The 20409-nt window shown below is 40.6% G+C and overlaps 1 protein-coding gene across 1 annotated transcript in view; it reads left to right on the forward strand.

Annotated features, from left to right (window-relative positions):
• Positions 1-19877, forward strand: part of cog6 (component of oligomeric golgi complex 6) — a 28993-nt gene extending 9116 nt beyond the window's left edge. Inside the window, exons 5-19 of the mRNA XM_080053473.1 lie at positions 361-472; positions 1005-1087; positions 1938-2008; positions 6701-6794; positions 8604-8732; positions 9682-9773; positions 10498-10562; positions 10687-10778; positions 11088-11205; positions 12503-12634; positions 13611-13778; positions 14282-14389; positions 16404-16457; positions 16579-16658; positions 19396-19877. Coding sequence (XP_079909599.1) covers positions 361-472; positions 1005-1087; positions 1938-2008; positions 6701-6794; positions 8604-8732; positions 9682-9773; positions 10498-10562; positions 10687-10778; positions 11088-11205; positions 12503-12634; positions 13611-13778; positions 14282-14389; positions 16404-16457; positions 16579-16658; positions 19396-19543 — 1546 coding nt within the window. The 3' untranslated portion in view covers positions 19544-19877. The remainder of the gene's footprint in view (positions 1-360; positions 473-1004; positions 1088-1937; positions 2009-6700; positions 6795-8603; positions 8733-9681; positions 9774-10497; positions 10563-10686; positions 10779-11087; positions 11206-12502; positions 12635-13610; positions 13779-14281; positions 14390-16403; positions 16458-16578; positions 16659-19395) is intronic.
• The last annotated feature ends 532 nt before the right edge of the window (positions 19878-20409 follow it).

The raw sequence follows: 20409 nt of genomic DNA on the forward strand, positions 1-20409 counted from the left end.
TGTGTGTGTGTGTGTGTGTGTGTGTGTGTGTGTGTGTGTGTGTGTGTGTGTGTGTGTGTGTGTGTGTGTGTGTGTGTGTGTGTGTGTGCGTGTGTGTGTGTGTGTGTGTGTGTGTCGGTGCTTGTTTGAGGAGAATGACTGCCATCTGCTGTATGACTTCACTTATTACAGCTTGTTGACAACATGCATCATTTTCGTGTGTAATCAAATAAAACAGAAACTAACATGAAAACATATTACTAGGAGAAAATATTTCTTAATAGAGATATTGTATTGATATTGTAGTACAACAGTAGTAAGTGTCTGTTTCACTTTAATATCTTACATTCCAACATCTCTCCCTCTCTCTCTGCCCCTCAGTCACCGCCTGGAGGTGAGAGCCCAGGTTGCTCAGGCTTTCCTTGCCAAGTTCCAGCTGTCTAATGAGGAGATGGCTACACTGCGAAGGGCTCGGGATGCGCCCATTACTGAGGTATGATCTCCAACATAATCACTAATGAATTCATACTTTAAAGAAGTCAAAGATCCTGCCATTCACACTCAAGGGATGAGAGGATGCCATTTCAGTTACACTTTGGTGTCTCTCTGAACTTGCTTATCAGTAGCTTTCTTTAGACCACTTCCCTTCAGTTGTGCTTGCTTGAGAGGCTCCATTATCTGTTTCCTATAGTTGAAGAGTGATTGATTTTCTTACTTTGCCACAACACTCTTGACACATATGGTCAAGATGCTCCTATACAGAGAGATCTTTTCTTTCTAAAAGTGGAAGTGATTTGAGCTTTTCCTGCCATTCTCCCCAATCACTGTGTACTGTATACTAACTCTTGTACATACTAAATAATAGAATGAAAATCTAATAAATATTTTATATATTTTTTTAAATAAAATTATGATATGCATATAAATAATTTAGCATGTGAAATAAGAAAGAAAAAAAGTTCATTGACTTTTGCAAATCTGCAACCCATAATGTTCCTAATATATTCATCGATGTGTCGTTGCAGGATTTCTTCCAAGCCCTGAGCCGAGTGAAGCACATCCACGAGGACGTGAAAATCCTCTTGAGAACCAACCAGCAGACTGCAGGGTACAGTGAACGCCTCACTCCATAGCGTTACATAATGCTCTGCTTCCTCTGACACAATGAAATAACCTTCTCTAAGGGCGCACTCACACTAGGCAAGTTTGCCTGTTCCGTGCTGCAGGAAGATCCCCCTCCCCACACTCCCCCGCTGGCCCTTGGTCACACTGCTCCCAAAGTCCTAGGCCCGGGCACGATTGCTCCTTCATACATACGTCATCACGTCTTAATACGATACATACGTCATCACCAAGCGTACTCGCTGCCGAAATTATTAGAACAACAATGGAGAACAACAGTAGTCGCGGATTGCCCCAAACACCTCAGAATTTTTTGGGGTCTTATCCAGCTGCGACCATGGCTGCGACTGAATACTGTCGCCGGCCCAAATTTCTAGCAAACTCTCGACTTTGCGATCGCACCGGAACCCACTCATGAACCTCTTGCCGCCATTGTTTATAATTATTGTGGGGAAGAAGGGTCATCCAGCTCAAGTTGCATATCCGTGCGTGTGACATCTCATTAGCATCAGTGCTATTCTCTCTGGCACACCTCTCCCAAGTGTGCCGTGGCCAAGGCGGTGTTCCGTGCTGGAATACGGATGGCGTGGTCACACTAGCCAAACGTTCTAGACTTTAGTATGCAAATGAGCTCGGGCACAGAACAGCGGCCCTAGTGTGCCTTACTGTGATTATTTTTGTTCAATTCATGGCATTTACTTTTTATCCTCAATGGTTGACAAAACTAATTGGGAAACAGAAAAAAATCTAGGTCCGATATAAGTGTCAGGGATCTGAGACTATGCTGCAGGTTATTGGTATGTAATGTTGGGTCTTGCTTTGCGTTGTTGTTTCAGGTTAGAGATCATGGAGCAGATGGCCGTCTTACAGGAGACATCATATGAGCAGCTCTACCGCTGGGCACAGAGTGAGTACAGTACACAGAGTTAACAAGCACACTACAGGGGGAAAGAAGTGACTCACTGACCCTGCTGTACAAGGCCTGCATATTGGCAAGGACAGACAATCAAGCGAGTGCACATAGGAATGAATGAAAAGTCTACTTTCATAATCAGCCATCTTTTTTTGTGTCTCCAATAAGTTTGGAGTAATTTTGTTGTTGTTTTTCTTACATAATTATATATTTTTAATCGGCTAGTTTAAAACTGTTCTCTTTCAAGTGAGAATGAAGGAGAACATTGGTAATGGTGTGAAAAGGACACATTTAGATACGCATGTGACTCATAACCTCGACCATAATTTTCTTCCGCTTAGCCACGTAATGAAGTGGATATAAACCATTCAGGTCACTGACACCTATTTGTGTAATGATACAATTGCAATACAGTGCATCTACTACATTGGCCGCGTTTCCCAGATTCGATCGTTCTTTGGGACCAAAGAAGGGTCGAAAGAAGGGTTCGCCTAAGAAGGAGCGCTAAGATACGGGTGTTTCCCAGATGCCATCTTAAGTGCCTTCTTTGGAGAACGCGAAAGAAGGTTCTTAGTGGGAGCTGTCCACCGCGGTGGTGCTGAAACTGAATAAATTGTTGCCAGGCGAATCGATCACCCACCTCTTTATCAGCGCATAAGTCACACACAGCCCCCTGTGGTCTCCCCCACACAGGTGGAATTAGGCTACGTGTGTGTGTGTGTGTGTGGGTGCGGGTGTGTGCGTGGCAACAAGTGTATCCAAGTAGTAATCAACAGGGTTTAACATAACTTTTTTTTCCTACTGGCCCGCCGGGCCAGTGGATCCGAGTTTTACTGGCCCCTTGTATATTTTCACTGGCCCTGCACACACTTTTTTTTTCTTCATAATTTAGTGTCAATAATTATAATACCTGTATTAGAAAAATAAAGAAAGATAAGCAGATCTAAAGGGAATATCTATACTGTAACAGTATATATATTCCCTTTAGATTTGGTTATTTTTCTTATAGTTAATTATATGAAATGTTGATATTGCTCATACACATAATATAAAAACCAGGCAAACATATTGAATTAGAAGCCTACAACTGAAAGTATGTTGAAAGAGTCAGCCAGTATTTTAAAGTCCAGTAGTTTGATGGTTGTTTGTATTCTTGAATTTGGGCAGTTTAATGAATAGTTCACCTGCAGAAGTCATGTTCAAACATAAAAAAAAAATAAGATATGAAGGTCTGATCATTCTTTGTGGTGTGGTAGGCTGTTTTTATTACTTTCTCTATATGCATTAGGGATGTGAATGTGTCGACCGAATGACCGGTTTTCCACTTGCGCTCAAGTTGACTTTAAAAATAGAATAGAAATCCGAAAATCAGTGGGTTATGCCGTTTTTTTTAAATGGGAGATTTCACCGTGTATGTGAGTTCACGTCTGGTCGTGAGCGCGCTGCAGGAGTGTCACTTCTCCATGAAGTGTCAGCTTCACATAAGAGTCCGGTGTGGGACCATTTTTTAAAACTATTGATATAAACAATGCAGTGCAAAATATGCAGCATAAGTTAAACGCTCGTCTAAGACTATGACGTTAAATCACCTTAGAAACACACAATGCCTTCGTCCGATCACAGCAGCGTTTCACCGTGTGATCTCGGCAGCGAGTGAGCCGCTGCGCAGATGAACTGTGGTTTGTGGCTAAAATAATAACCGGGGATATTCTCCCCGTTAGCGATTTCAATGGGAAAGACTTCCGCGATCTGATTGAATGTCTCGAGCCTGAAAACACAGTGCCAAACTGCGCGACTATAGGAACTGTAGTGAGCGGAGTCCCTCCGTTCGTTTCTGTCTACAACCGACACAATCACCGGAGACGCATTCACAGCGTTTAAATAACGCCTCTCATTTGTATTACCATTGGAGCTTGGATGCAAATACTGAAACATTACGGCGGCAGATAAAGGAAAAGCGCAGTTATCATTTTCTGCACACCTCTGCTGTGGGAAGAAAGGGGGCAAAGCAAGTCGACTCGCAGGCGGACGGTGGGCAGCTCTGCCAACGGAGCGAGAGTGCACCCGCTTGTTGCTCTGCCTGTCAAAACGCCCACGCATCGGTTGTCCACTGGCCTTTCATTAAAAAATATATTTTATATTAGGTTTATTATATTGAGTCTTAAATAAACACTGCTTTCATTCCGACTCTCAACGCGCATTTCAATGAACCATGATGTAGTCTACAAAAATATACTGAACTGTGATTGGCCAGTCACTGGCCCGGGCGGGACAGTGACTGGCCAATCAACTTGCCCTGCATATGATTTTACTGGCCCCGGGCCATCGGGCTATACGTTATGTCGAACCCTGAATCAAACATATTAGCGCATATATACCCCGTGGATATAGGCACACACATGTGAGAGTGGAAGAAAGCGGCAGCAAAATAAACAAGCGGGCACCGTCGTTTACTGCGGAGGAGATGGGCGTCTTAGTGGACGAGGTCTGGCAGCACCGGGGAGTTTTATTCGGGGGAACAAGGGGCAAAAAGAACATCACGGTGAAGAACCGTGTTTGGCTGGCCATAGCCGAAAAGATGTCCCCCTTCAGCCCATGTGACCTGCGTGACTGGCATGCTGCGAGGAAGAAGTGGCAGGAGTTCCAGACACAAACAAAAAGGAAGAGTGCAAATGTTTCACTAATCAATCTCTCGTCGTTGCAGGTGATGCAGACGCCCAGTAAAGACAGCGCGGAGTAACCCCTCCCCCATATGGTTTCAATAAACTTTTTTTTTTTTTTTTTTTTCAACCATCATCATCATCATCAACCTTTATTTAAACAGGCAAAAATTGCTAAGAAACAATGTCTTATTTAAGCAATGGCCTGGTAGGAAGTGAATGACCTCCTGGGGGGAAAGGGGAGAGGGAGAGAACAAGACAACACTGTACTATAGCCAGTAAAATCACACATAGACAACAATAACATATTCAACATAGCAACAGAAGTTAGACAAACAGCAGTAACATACAGCATAGCAGCAATAGATAAATGTACTAGATCACGGTGAGCTTAGACCATGTATTGTGTGGATCATTTTGCATTGAAATGATGGTGTCAAACCTAGCAACAAAAAGTCCCAGGCAATTTGTAATTTATCTAAGCGTAGGTTAATGACGTGTGCGTATTGTGCGCCCTTTCAACAGCATTCCAGTGCCAGACTTTCAGATAAAGCACCCCGACACTGCAGCAATAATCATAGTGTGCAGGACGTTACATGTAGCCTACATCTGCTGGTTCTGTTTATTTATTTCAACCTTCAGGCCTGAGAGTTGATATGGGTTATGTGGTGGTTGTGGGTTTATTGTTTAGTGATCAGTGCTTGCTTGGTGACTGGTGGTAAAGGGGTAGGGGCTAGGGGTTGTTGGACCTCAGAAGAGGTTGATATGTTCCTAAAAACACAGTGCAGCCAGGAGCTGCATCTCCGGGCTGAAGGCAAAATTGCAGCGGGTTGCTCTGGATGTGTGGAGACACCAGAGTGATCAGCCGTTGGATCTCCGTACGGGGCAGCCGGTACTTTGCCTCAACGGCCCGGTCTGATAGCACGTCCAGTGGGGAGAAGTGCTGACGCACGTATGCATTTATGTAAACCGTCTGGCTTCGCGCACGGCGAGAATGTGTTGTATTGCAGCCATGGTTTCTCACACGCGCGGACTTTGGCAACGCCTTTATAGCAGGTGGAGCTGCTCTGGATGAGGTTCAGCTGAGTTCAATTACATCTGTTTCTTTGATATCTGTGAAATGCCACAGGGTTGTTGATGTTTTTTTTTGTATGTGTAGTAGTACTATAAACTCACATCTCTGTAGAAAACGTAAACGTCTAATTAATTAAAAAAATAATAATTCTCTACTATTAGTCAATGTTTATTGCGCCAGTGGTCCGCATTGAGCATTGTTTTATTATTTCGAAAAGTGTAGGAAATAAATTTCCCTGACGCGGCATGATCACTGACGATTTGGTCTCTAAGAAGGGTTGTAAGAGTGGGTCAGCTCCATCTTACACTTCCGTCTTAGTGAAATAACTTCTTTCGCTAAGAACGAATCTGGGAAACGCATTCTTCTTTCACATCGTTCTTAAGAGCGCTCCAAAGAAGTACTTAGCTCCAAAGAGGCTCTTAACGAATCTGGGAAACGCAGCCATTATGAGTCGCTCTACAGAAGCTAGTTTTGCTGTGGTTCATATTTCTCGGTTACCTCCAAATCCAGAAATATGGCAAGTGAAAGTTTAGTAATGGACTAAATAAAGACCTATAAGTTATTAAGTTGTTCTGTAATTTCTCTGCGTATGATATAATTTCTTATGTGCTTATGTGAGAGAGCTATATTTACAAAGATATTTCTGCACAGTGTTGGAAGAGGGCATTTATTTCTATTTAGAGTATTATGTAAGGTCTGACAAGAGTGGAGTGTCTTGACCCATTTTCTCAGCCGTCTGGAAGATTGGCCGCTGCCTTTTCATTGTTTGTCCGTCATACGTACACTGACATCCTGCTACAAGCTCATGGGAAAATATGACTGAAATAGGTTGTTGGTGCTTGGATTTGCTTTTTGCAAACTTGGTTGCCAAAACATTTAGTGAACAATTAATGGAGCACACAAGCATGCTTATAGAATAATTTCTTCTCTTATTTTCTTTTTTCTTCAAAGATGAATGCAGAGGACTCACCCAAGAAAGCTGCGATATCAGCCCTGTGTTGACTCAAGCCATGGAAGCCTTGCAGGACCGACCTGTCCTTTACAAGTAACAAAAAAGCACACACACATTCTTACTAGCTGCTTCATTTATTTCTCTAAATAACATGCGGCATGTATCTTCCTCTCCATGTGTAGTATTTACCTGTCTTATAATGACATTAACAGCAGCTAATATGAGGCCTGTGTAGTAGTGGATGTTTTGAAGTGCCCAAAAGCAAGGGATGGATATTGATTGATTCAATCATCTAACTAGAAGTTGGGTCCTTCATTGTTTTGCGGAACCACTTCTGTTTCCTACATCTTTGCTGGATAGTGACACGTCACTGAGATACATCACAGGAGCAGAAAAACAATTTTGGCAAATTAAAAAATAAGTGACAGTTAGCCAAAAGACTGACAGTGAAATAGTGATTAGAAATAACCTAGCAAACAGCCTGAAACCAGAGAATGTGTCGCCACCATCCAGAAGAAGTGTAGATCAACAAAAATCAAATCAAATCAACGAGATTTGAAAAAATAGACAATCATCATTGTAACAAACTGCATGTGCAAATACTGTGTAAGGAATACAAAGTTTAGGTGCATATTTTGCATAACTTAAACCAAATAGATACCCCTATTGTTTAATACAAATGTTATAATTATTACTATCAAGTTACTTCAATATGTCACTTGTTACATTTGAGACGTTGTATGAGATTTTTATTGTAATCAAAATAATTTAAAAAAAAGAACATATAAGTAAGTACATGCGTGAAACAGGAAAGGCATTATGAAGAAAAATATGAAGTTGTCTGTGCTCATATTGAATAAAAACAATCGCATTGGACTAAGATATTTTCACACGTTACCCCAAGATGTGTTTTCATGGCAGACCCTCCATGTTCATCCTATCTGTCTGTGTGCGTTCTCTGACAGGCCTCTATCTGTGTGTCACTAAGTTCAGGGTCATTCTCTGGCTGAGGATGTTGAGGCTGAGGGAGAGTAGAGACCGGAGTTTACTGGAATCTTATGTCAGCACTATCTTGTGTTTAGTCTGTCACAGAGCCTGCTGCCACCGCCAAGTAATCAAAACAGCCACAATGTCTTTCCTTTTGACAGAACTGGCTGCACTGTTGATGAATGTCAGCGGCTGACCCCCGACACACTGTTTGCACCAAAACACTGTGTGTCTGCCCTCCTTTCACACAGGGCTGCAAAATAAAAAAAAGTGTGATCTTGATCCATGTATCCATGGGATTTCATTTCTAAATGTTGAGGATTCTCTCGCTCATATTTGCGCTATTTGTTTATGTCACGCTGCACGGTCACTCATTTGCTTGGAAACAATCTCAGCTGCTATATCAAAGACGATTAGCTACACAATGTAAAACAAAACAAGCTATTCATTCATATCAATCTCGCAAACAACTCGATAAATGTTGTAACCTGACAGTGTTCCTACTTGAAGCCCCAAAATGTTGATCCTGTCGGCTTGTGATCTTAACCAAGAAACTTTAAATACAGTGGTTGGTTGGGTGCTACATTTTATTCCATTCTTTTTTCATTCTAAAGCAGTAACTATACATAATGTTTTTTTATGTTCATTTATGTGTTGTAAAATAAGAAAGGAATGGACACCCAAGGTATTTGTTAGAAGAGATTTTTAAGTTGAAGTCCAGCACTTAAATGTTTCTTGACATGTCAGTTAATGTTTTTTGTGGGAAAAAAACAAGATTTGTATTAGAAAATCATGATAGAAATTCTTGAGGGGGAAAATCATAATTCAATTTTAAGCAAGAATCATGAAACCCTATATTTTCACGTAAGCTTTGGCAGTTGAGTGTTGCCTTCTCTCCCCTTTTGTTTTTGCCAGGTACACTCTGGATGAGTTTGGGACAGCGCGCAGGTGTGCGGTGGTACGAGGCTTCATTGACGCTCTGACCCGTGGCGGGCACGGAGGAACCCCCCGCCCCATAGAGATGCATTCACATGACCCTATGAGGTACATCCAAGATTTATCCCATTTATGAGCTGAACTTCTCTCACTACATTTAAACATTAAAGGAACTGTTAGTTCTGATGGAAGTTTTTGGATGTGTCCAAACTTAAAGAAACAGGTGGATGCTTCGTTCATCATGTCTGCATTGATTATAGAGTCAGTCATTTCACTTTTAACAAATATTTCATTTGGATTAAATCAAACTTTTTCAACCGGTTCCCCATTTGCCAGCAACCCGAGCTGATGAATGCAAACAGTGTACATGTATTTTGTCAAAATGTACTTCTTGTTTTACAATTATGATAATTATTTGAATGAACTTGCACAAATATTTCTCATGATCACACATTTTTTTCCCCCATGCCAAACTCACCAATCTTTTAGTTTAGGTTTCACACTCCTGATGTTTTCTTGACTTTGAATACAATTTAGGAGGATGTTAAATCTGCTCAAGGAGTGTCTGAGCGTGTTTGTGTTATCTGTTTTCAAACATCCGCTCCCCTCTTTCTCCTGTGCCCACCAGCTAAATGGGGCATTTTCTCAGAACACCAGCCGTATGTGGAACACAAAATCACCTCCACTTTATAGGAGGCATCAGCAGTTCTGAGAACATCAAGTTCTTTCTCACCTCCCTATGTCCTCACACTCACTCACACCCTCATAAACACACACACACACACACACACACACACACACACACACACACACACACACACACACACACACACACACACACACACACACTCACACTAATTCAAGTTTAACCTTGCCGTGTTCCTCCATTATGCAACGCCAAAAGCCATGTGTGTGTGTTTGTTTGTGTTGGAGGGGAATGAAACACAATGACCCTTGCCTCGATGTAGCTGTGGCCAGTGCGTAGTGAGATTAGCCCCTGGGTTGGCCCCACTCAGTGACGTACTGTTTAATACACACTGTTTTGACGCTCTTTCAGGTATGTTGGAGACATGCTGGCCTGGCTGCACCAAGCCACCGCCTCAGAGAAAGAGCATCTAGAAGCTCTGCTCAAACAAATCACTCTGCAAGGTATGATGTTTATTACATGCTAATAACATGCTTATTACACCTTGAATTAACATCTACAGATTTTTTTTAAATATTTTTATAAAGTTTACCCTTATTGGTTACATTTGCTTTGAAGCATCTTTTATTTGGTGTATTTGACATGTGACCCAAGGCTTGTCAACGTATATCACACTCACAAAAAGGTTGAGGTTAGAAATGTTGGCGACAGTTGTGTGTGGACAAATACATTTAGTTCAGCCTGACTAATCCTGCGCTTATTCCCCTATTTTAATTCTTCATTTCTCAGAGTAGTTAAGAATAAAGAGAGCTCAGACGTGAGATCAGTCGACACCCGGGTTTTCCCCTTTCCGTTTCTTTTTATGGCCTAACTTTTACATCGAGGCCTATAGATTTCAGCCTCTATCCCTTAACACCCTCTTTTGTTTTAAATTGATTTGGATTATAATCCTTCTCCCAACAAAAAATTAGTGAGGGTTGAATGGAAAAAGTTACCTTCAACCTGCCTTTCAAAAACTAAAAAGTTGGTGTAAACATGTATGTGTGAACCCATCCTAATACTTAGTTTAGCAATGAATTATGGATGTTGTGACCCTACTCTACTCAGCTAGTGTGTTGCTGCACATTGATTTAAAGGACTTATTCCAGTGCTATAGTACAGGGCTTATATTTCATCATTAAAACAGTTTAATCTCAAATTACTTTGTGTGTGTGTGTCTTACATTAGGTGTGGAGGAGAACATGCAGGAGGTGGTTGGACACATCACTGAGGGAGTCTGCAGGCCGCTGAAAGTGAGAAACCAAATTAGTTGTTGAAGTTATAACAGACACGGTGAGCAGCTGTGTTGAATACATACAGTTTTCTGTCATGTTAGCTAATGCTCTAACTCTGTGTGTTATGGATCTGTCCCCTCAGGTTAGGATTGAACAGGTGATTGTGGCTGAGCCCGGCGCTGTCCTGCTTTACAAGCTGTCCAACCTGCTCAAGTTCTACCACCACACCATCAGGTATTTTAACTAAACATAATATTAACTTAACAATGAATTAAAAGCTGAAATGATAAATGCTCAAAAGAACATTATGATGGAACATTTTTTATTTTTATTATTTGAATGATGAAGTTTTTAATAAAAAGTTTAGTATACTTAATAAAACACAAGATGAAACAATGTTGATAAAATATTCAAGCACGGTTTGTGCTATATTTTGATGTGAGGTTGATGAATCAAAGAGAAAAAACGATTCATTATTAATCATTTAAATAGTCACCAAATGCATTCCTTGTCAATTTCTTAACCTATTTAATCTTTGTACAGCTCCATCATTGGGACCAGTGTGGCTTCCTTACTTATCACAATTGAAGAAATGCAGATCCTTAGCAAAAAGATGTTCTTCAACAGCCTGAGCCTTCATGCAAGCAGACTCATGGACAAGGTACAGTATGTGTAGGATAATTGTAGTTGACATAGTAGTCCATAAAATTGTTTAAGGGACCAAAATGAAATCAATACCATCATCAAAGGAATTAGATGGAAGAAGAAGAAGAAGAAGAAGCTTTGTTTTTAACATACAGACAGTGCGCAATGTTCCTTCATAAAATCACTTAAATGGCATAAATGTATTCTTGCACTCTGTAGACAGACATTGTCTATTTTAGCTGTGCCTCTGTAAACTCTCAAAGAATATAAAGCTATTTCTGCAGCACTTTCGCTCGTAAACAGTTTGAGCTGCCAACCATAGCATCGATAAGGCGCTAGCTGGCAAAAAACACCAGACTTGTTACAATTTCGTTAAATTGGCATCCAAATATACCTCAGCACGGGCGGGAGCTTTTCCACATAATGTGCTAGCTGTGTGCTGATCGATATCAGTTACAATAATTATCCCTGTGACTTGGTGTTAATCAAATTGGAGGCCCTCAGGGTTTTGGTGTCAATTCCAGCTAATACCAGGAACACAGTCTTCTCATAATTTGTTCTATTAGGTGAGCAATGGTGGCCAGGCTCGGTTCTCCAATGAAATCAAAACCCTCTCCATTAAAAAAGCACTTCTGACTCTGAACAAGATGAGAGTGAGAGTAGCAGCAGGTAGCAGTTGTATATTTGGTCAATCAAGCTGCTCATTAGGGATGTTTGTCTTGGTGGCTACAGGCCAAATACAACTCAAATCAGTAAGAACAATGTTTTTTTTTCTCTCCATCTGCTACGGATGTCACATGAACCGATACTAGTCAATACCAAAATTCTGATAATTTGGTAGTACTTGTTTTTTTCACAGTACTGTTGTAAATACAGAGGATGTGATTCCATCATCATATACGCCTACAAGTGTTCTAGTCTGATGTTATCTGCAAAAGGAAGCACGTCCACAGGTGTGGTGTGTGCGAGGCATAGAAAATACGACACAAACTCCCATGAAGCGAGGACATTGGATAGGGCAGTTGTTTTTTGGTAATACTGGTCAATACTAATAGTTGTTTATTTTGTATTTATTACTTGAATGCTACATGCCACTGTTGTTTAATTTTTTTTAAAGGTTTGTAATAAAGGTGCGTATGTTGAAGTACATGGGATTCATTGTTTTGTTTTTGTTTGTTTTTTTACCGTGGTAATGGGTATAGGGAATCGTGGAATTACCCTGGTATTGGAATCGACTATCACATTTCTTGTAACGTGACAGACATACCATCTACTAAAACCATATCTTTTTCTGTCCCTGTGTGTGTGGTTAGGTGGAGCTGCCTCCTGCAGACCTGGGCCCCACCACCTCCCTCACTCAGACCCTGTCTCTCCTCAGGGAGGTGCTGGCTTCACACGACTCATCAGTGGTTCCTCTGGACGCCCGCCAGGCTGACTTTGCTCAGGTAAACTCAGGCATAAACAATATACAATATGATCAGGAGGGTTAATAAAGTCAAACTCATCTCCCTTCCTTCTTATATTTGAACCAATTAGTGTTTATTCTTAATAAGTAAAAACGCATTAATATTTTAAACACACCGATATACTGTATTTAAAATGACAATCCTTAAAGAGGACCTATCGTACTTTTTGACTTTTATGACCTATAAACGTTGTTATAATGATTTATAGTCATGTTTAACCATACTAGCGTATCAAATAATGACGTACGTACATACATTTAGACGTATTCCCTGCTGACCGTCTGGGGGGGGGGGGGGGGGGCGGAGAAGCACAAAGCCGAGTGTGGAGAAAGACTGCTGTGCGCGCTCAGATGAGAGGAAGAGTTTCCCGAAAATCTACATGGTTTTTTGTGATGTGATTCGTGTCAGGTTGCTCCTCTATAGCAGTTTTTAACAAGAAATTAAGACCAGAAAAGTAGTATAATAGGAGATCTTTAAAGTTCAGGATCTGGTAGCATTTAAGACCGCACAAGTAATTTAGGAGGCAAAAAATAAAAACCTGCCTGGTAACTTACAACAAATGTTCACAGATAAATGGGGGGGTGGGGGGGAGGGAAATTAAATCTGAAACAGCATTATGCTCGGACCAATCTTGAAAGTGCTTGTATTTATTAAGACTTGTTGAGTATACATATAATGCTATTTAAATGTAAAAAATATATCTTTTTGAAAGGTACAGAAGTGAACAGATGTTAATGGTGCTGTTTTTTTCTTTTATTTTTTTTCTTAATAGCATTATACAGTATGACATAAATTGGAGTAGTTTTATTGTATTATTTTCTGTCGTTATCGGAATGTGCAATTGTTTGTGGTATTCATTCATTCATTCATTCATTCATTCATTCATTCATTCATTCATTCATTTTAATTCCCCACCACCTGTCATCTCAGTTCTGTCTCCCTTTGTCTCTCCCAGGTGCTCTCCTGCATCCTGGATCCCCTCCTACAGCTGTGCACTGTGTCAGCCAGTAACCTGGGCACTGCTGACATGGCCACATACATGGTCAACTCTCTGTATGTCATGAAGACAACGCTGGCTCTGTTTGAGTTCACTGACAAGAGGCTCGAGATGCTCGAGTTCCAGGTCTGTTATCAACACATTAGTTGTGAATCAGAAATTGACAGTTTGTGGGTATCTATCTTCATGTGATTACAGTTAGTCTCGGGCAGGGGTCTAATAACACACCACATCTTAGTAGGACAAGACAAAAATGAATGATGAAGCATGAATACTCAGCTTACATCCGTCACATTGTCTGTGCGCAGACAGGTATTGTTCATTAAAAACTATTCTTGCATTTCATTGACCCATAAACCATAATCCCATTATAAACACTTTTTTTCTTTATTAAAAAGATTTAATTTACTGTCTCGTGGTAGGGTGTGCGTCATGTATTGTTGCTCAATGCTCAGTGCTCCATCTATCCCTCTATTTCTAGCACATCTTTTGTAATTGAGCACCACAAGTGTTCCTGTGTAAGTTTCAGCAACAATAGCTCAGTGGTTCTCCATTAACTACAAGTGCCATTCATTCACAATGTGAGCTTTGGCCTGGATTTTAAGCCACTTTTCTCCCACGTTTTCTAGATCGAGGCTCACCTTGACACTCTTATCAATGAGCAGGCGTCCTTTGTCCTGACCAGAGCCGGACTGAGTTACATCTACAGCTGTGTGCAGCAGCACAGTGCAGAACAGGTGGAGCAGCTCACATCACACATTGACATGCACTTGTGAAGTTATAGAACTGTAAATTATCCTCTGTAATATTACGTAAGCCTCAAAGGTGGAATCTCTGTTCTGGAGAATGCTTCTTGTCAAAATCACTTTTTGTCCAAATCAGGGAATATTTCCTCACGATCTGCTACCTGAATGTACTGTGTGTGCGCTGAAAAAGAAAACCATTGTTAAATCACAGCCTAGGCTCCTAAAATGGGTGTATTGGGTAGCAAGATTTGGCCCGCTTTGTTTATAAACCCTTTATTTACATACCAGTTTACAGAGCTTGGGCTGTGTACTAACAGCAGATTTCTTTTTGTGAGGAGATATTCACTGATTTTGACAAAAAGTTATTATACAACAAGCATTCTCCAGAATCACTGACTGCAACATTATTGTTTGTAGTACACTATCTCTTTGAGCTTTACAATAGCTACCACTATGGTTACAACATGGCCGGCGTCATTGTTGGGCCGTAATAGCTTTCTTTTTTTTCTAATCAGGTTTTCAGATGTGAAAGGGGCAGTGGTAGCCAGATCAAATTATTCTCTATATGAATATAATAGCTTTTTCAGAAGTGTCTTGTTCAAATGACAGAGCTAATGCCCTGGAGCCTTCCCCCCTCTTTGAAACACACTTTGCCTCTGGGCTGACTGAGACCCATAGTTGTGGTTTAGCATGTGATTATTAAAACCCTGGGTCATGTCAGGACACACCGCACCCTGCTGCCGCGGCTGCTACAGCTCAACCAAAAGCTCAATCAAGAACTGTCACTTTTCTGCATAATTCTTCTTCTCTCCTTGGGAGGTCTGTCTTTGGTTTAATCCTGTATTGGCTTTTCTTTACATAGACTTGTGTTTGAAAAGATGAAGCCTAGCTCTTTACATTCAACATCACCCCAGATGTTAACAACTGACAAGAATCCCAAAATGTATGTTAAGTCTTTTAAGGTGTATTCTCACTATCCGTTTAACATTTTGTCCTTGTAATTTTCCGTAATACACCATATGAAGAAGTCAGAAACAAGAAAACCAAATACTGCTCATGGATAGTAGCTAGCAGATGACTGAGTAGGCTCATAGTATGATGTGTGTGTGTCCTGTTAATGTGCTCATATCTCCATGAAATGACTGGGTAGTGCACTGTAGCTTCGACCCTTGCACTGCCTTCTATTTGCTGATTTTAATGTTGGCAATTTAGACATTTAAGCTTGACTTAATGTTTCCATTCTGGATAATCAGTGTTGGCTAATCGCCTGAAAGGAACCTAATGTTGTGATCACAAAGGGTGTTAACCTTTTTGTTGTTGTGTTTACATCATATTTAGGGAGGACATTTATCTTGTTGACAAATAAACATTCACATGTCCAAGTTCAGTGTATTAAAATACATGAATTCAGTACTGTTAGTTCAGGCTTAATGATCAACTGAAGTTATTAAATGACCAACATTATGTATCTCTTATGGGCTTACATTTTCAATGATATTAGAACATTATAACATATGACTAGTCTGAATCCTGTATGATTAAACCGAGAAGAGCTGCAACAACCCATGACATTCAAATATATGTTCAAATCAACCAAACAGCCATTTGTTAAAGCAAACCAGCAAGATAAGGGCAGCATCATGCCTTAACGTACATGCATCATTTATAGTTGTTGAGATAACCTTTATTTTATGATGCAGATCATATTGTCCAAAAAGGGTAGGTCGGACACAATGATGTACACAGTGGTGATAAACTGTATGTAACCCGTTTTCTTCAAAAGAAATAAATCTTGTTGTATGCATAGAAGGCCCCAGTTAAGGCCAGTCATTAATTTTAAGCAGCTGCGGAGGGGCATCGTAGACTAATGACAAAGTAAGAAACCTTTTCAAGGCTGCCTGCAGACCAGAATAAATTCAGGACAACGGCCACCTCACCTGCGGTCCGTTTTGAGATTCACCAATGTTGCTGCTCTGAGCTGACGTTAATTTTTTTTCTGTCTCAGGGTCCTCTCTCCCTCCTTCCTAGCATGGACAGCTCATCTGTGAAAGCAGCCATGGTACGTTAGGCTGTGTGTATTAACACATCGCATTTTACTTCAGGAACCAGTAAATTCTCACCTAATTATTAGGATTAATTGACTCATCATCTGCTTTAAAACTTTTTCCTGCAAACCATAGGTCCAGTTCGATCGCTACTTATCGTCGCCTGACACTCTGGTGATGCCACAGCTCAACTTCTTGCTCAGTGCAGCTATCAAGTAAGCCCCCATCCATATTGTTAATAGTAGTCCTCTATGTTGGGGGAAGAATAGCTTACATTTAATATGAAGGCTTTAAGTGAAATGTTTACAACATAGTATAGTGTTTCTACATGGCACAGAGTTATTCAGAGTGATCCAAATAGAACAGGAGCGTTGACCTAATAATAATAATAATAATAATAATAATAATAATAATAATAATAATAATTGATAGGTTTTATATAGCGCTTTATTGCCTAGGCACTCAAAGACGCTTTACAGGGTTCCTGGTTCAATTCGTTCACACACAGTAATACCGGTGGTGGTAAACTACGAGAGTAGCCACAGCTGCCCTGGGGCAGACTGACTGAAGCGTGGCTGCCATTCAGCGCCAACGGCCCCTCCGACCACCTCCTCAAACATACAGTAATCATACACATTCACACAAGGCAAGGTGGGTGAAGTGACTTGCCCAAGGACACAACAACCATGACACAGGTGGCCGGGCGGGGATCGAAACGCCAACCCTTGGATCGTTGGCCAACTCGCTTAACCACCTGAGCTACAATAATGTTCAACATTCATTAGTTTTCCAGATGTAATACGATCATTACTGCATTCTGAACAAAAACTCTCAACTAAATGTATGGTGGGCTTTGGGTGATAAATTGCTGAAGCCACCAACACATTGAGAGAGAGAGAGCGGGTCTGCACTGGACTGCCTGCATTTGTCTTACTGATCAGAAAATGCACATGCTTTTAGCTCAATCCAGCTGCTACATTGGAGAGCTCTCTCTGTGAGTCACGTTTACCGGGAAGTGCAGCCGGCTTGAGGAACACTTTGTACCTCAGGTTAATGTTCTCTATTAATGGACATGGGAGGACTGATGGGCAGGACGCCATTAATAAGCTTCTGGTCCATTTCTCACTCACACTCGTTCCCTGAAATCGTTCCTCCTCTTTGTCTCTCTCTCTCTCTCTCTCTCTCTCTCTCTCTCTCTCTCTCTCTCTCTCGCCCGCTCGCCCGCTCCTCTGCTCGGCTAAATACACAAAAGCACCCGCCAGCACTCTGAAAACACTCCCGGAGCTCACAAATAATGGGAGTGCACATTTAGACTCCCTTCGTTTCACATTTTGTGTTAGTGCACTCAGTGTGGAGTGAGGTGATATACTATACACTACACAGCACTGAGGTTCTGTGTTCTCTATGGATGTGGAGAGAGCCTGTATGGAATCCAACTGAGGCGCTCCGCGGTGTCTCTTGAGTCCTCTCACTGGGCGCTTCAGCTCCATCTTCCATTTGTACACTCCTTTGCAAAAGTACTCTTCACTTAATGGTGTATGTGGAGCTTTTTATTATGACAAATTATATATAAAAAATACACTGAAGAACTAAAATGACAAAGGATAAAAAAATAAAGAGATCTTGAAATTTTGAAAGAGATCCATCCAGCCATTAGCTATACATACACCCTGATCCTTTGGAGGCTGACACGTAGAGACAGACAACCATCCACACTCATGTACACACCTTCACAAACATTTAACCTAACCTGCGTTCCGAATCGCATACTTTCTACTATATAGTATGTAGAAAAAAGATTTAGGATGTCCCGATTCTTGTGGCCAGATTTAGGATGGTTAGAAGTACCTGGATGTCCTACTTCATGCGGCCAAGATTGTTAGTGTTGAAAAGTGCATCCTATTTGGGCGATTCTGACCCACAATCCAGTGCGCCCGTGAAGTGACGTCACATCGACGAAGCCTCCATATGAAAACAAATGGGGATGCGACGGATATAAAAGCAAGAGGCAAGATCAAGGCGCAATGTTATGATGAAATAAGAGAGTAAAGTATGTCCCAATAGTATGCCTACTGCATCCTAACTAGATTCTTTTTATCGTCGGATGTAGTATGTAGAATAGAAAAAAGAAAGAGTATGCGATTCGGAACGCAACCCTAGTGTTTCTAATGAGTTCAAGAGAAAAAAAAAAACATACGTAAAGTAAACAAAAATAAAAACCTCACTGCTACTGCTAAAAAAATATACAGTTTTCTTGTTTTTAATCATTAATAGTTTTGTCTATAAAACATTACTAAATGCTGTGTTTTGTTCAACCAACAGTTCAAAATGCAAAAATAGATAACTTACCACCATGTAAGACAACGCAAAGCAGCACATTCTCACATTTGGGAGCTTCGTTCGACTAAATGTTTCGGCTCTTATGAAAACAACTAAACCTGTTTGACATACGTAATCTAATTTATTTATTTATTTTCATTGATTGATTTGAATCTGTAAAGATAGATCCAGCAACCGATACAATTAAAAAGTATTTTTTTAAATTAAAATATGGTTTCATATGTGATTTGAGGGAAAACAATTCTCTCATTTGTGTGGTCTTTTTCTTTGCTTGGATTAGTATATGGCATGCTACACTATTGCTGACACCTGATGCTTGTGCATTAATACTGCAATATGTATCCATAGATGGCAGTGTGCACCACATACTGCCGCTCATTGTTTCCACATTGGGGGCACAGAATGCTCACTGGACAACAACAAAAAAAAGGACAAATCTTACTCATTCCGACTTATTTCATCTCTCTATCAGTACCCCCGTAGTTACAGCCCAGCTCTGCTGGTCAGATTTAGTTTGGAAAAATTGGAATTTAAAAGGCCCAAATCCTGCTGCTGGTTCTTATTTTGTGAGAATACAATTCTAAATAGTCTGTTTTGATCTGTTTTTTGCAGGGAGCAGATTTTCGGTCAGTCGACAGAGCTGGTGTGCAGAGCCTACGATGAGGTTTACACAGCGCTAACCAGCCCAGCTAACGGCTACAAAGAACTAGAGACCCTGCTGCCCAGATCACCTAAACAGGTTCAGACCCTGTTGTCCTGAGAGACACTTTAGTCTCACCTGGTTGTTCTAAAGTACACAGGGTGAGCCCCAGCTAAGGTCAGTCTGCAGGTTATTTAAAGAGCTTTGTAATTTATACACTATATAACAGAAATGTATGTGAAAGTAGTTGTTAAGGTGGGGTTCTTTGTGGGAAATATGGGAGGTGGTTCACAGACCTTAGAGAGAGAGAGGAAAGAACATTACACTGTATTTATATGATCCATTTACTTTTACTTCTGTTTGAAACTTGTACGATTTGCCTCCTTATTCTGTCTCTTTTAATAATTGTACAAATGAATGTCTTTTATTTGAAAATGTTGAAATTGTATAAAAAGAAAAAACAATGCCTTGAATTTGACTTGTCTCTTTTGTTTCCTCACTTAAAAGTGGGCAGGAAAATGTCTGCCACATTGCCAAGGGGAACCTCAGAGGTTTCAACAGAAATGTGTTTATTTGAATCTCAACAGTTTTGAGTTGTAGGGATAAAATGGAAAATATGCCTCGCCATCATGTTTGGCTCTAAAAAAAGACTAAGATGTGCAAACCAGACTCCAACGAGTTGATTCTGTATTTTACCTTCATAACACATGATGTTGTGTCAAGTGGAGAGTGTATTTGCCATTAGCACAACTTGAAGCTCCCTAGTAATTTGTATATTTCAAAACTTTTTGACGTGAACTTGCTTTCTCACCATGTGCTATCTTTTGGACCCTATGCACCTTCTAGTCTTTTATTTTTTAAAGTTATGTTTTAGTTTATGACAACTGTAGCCTAGATAATCCTGTGGCGACTGCAATTGAGCAAAATACTGTAGCATTGGCTTTTACTCTTTAAATTAAAAGTATGCACAAAAGACAAAGAAACCA

This window comes from Ammodytes marinus, assembly GCF_949987685.1.
Source record: "Ammodytes marinus genome assembly, chromosome: 3".
Classification (NCBI taxonomy): domain Eukaryota; kingdom Metazoa; phylum Chordata; class Actinopteri; order Uranoscopiformes; family Ammodytidae; genus Ammodytes; species Ammodytes marinus.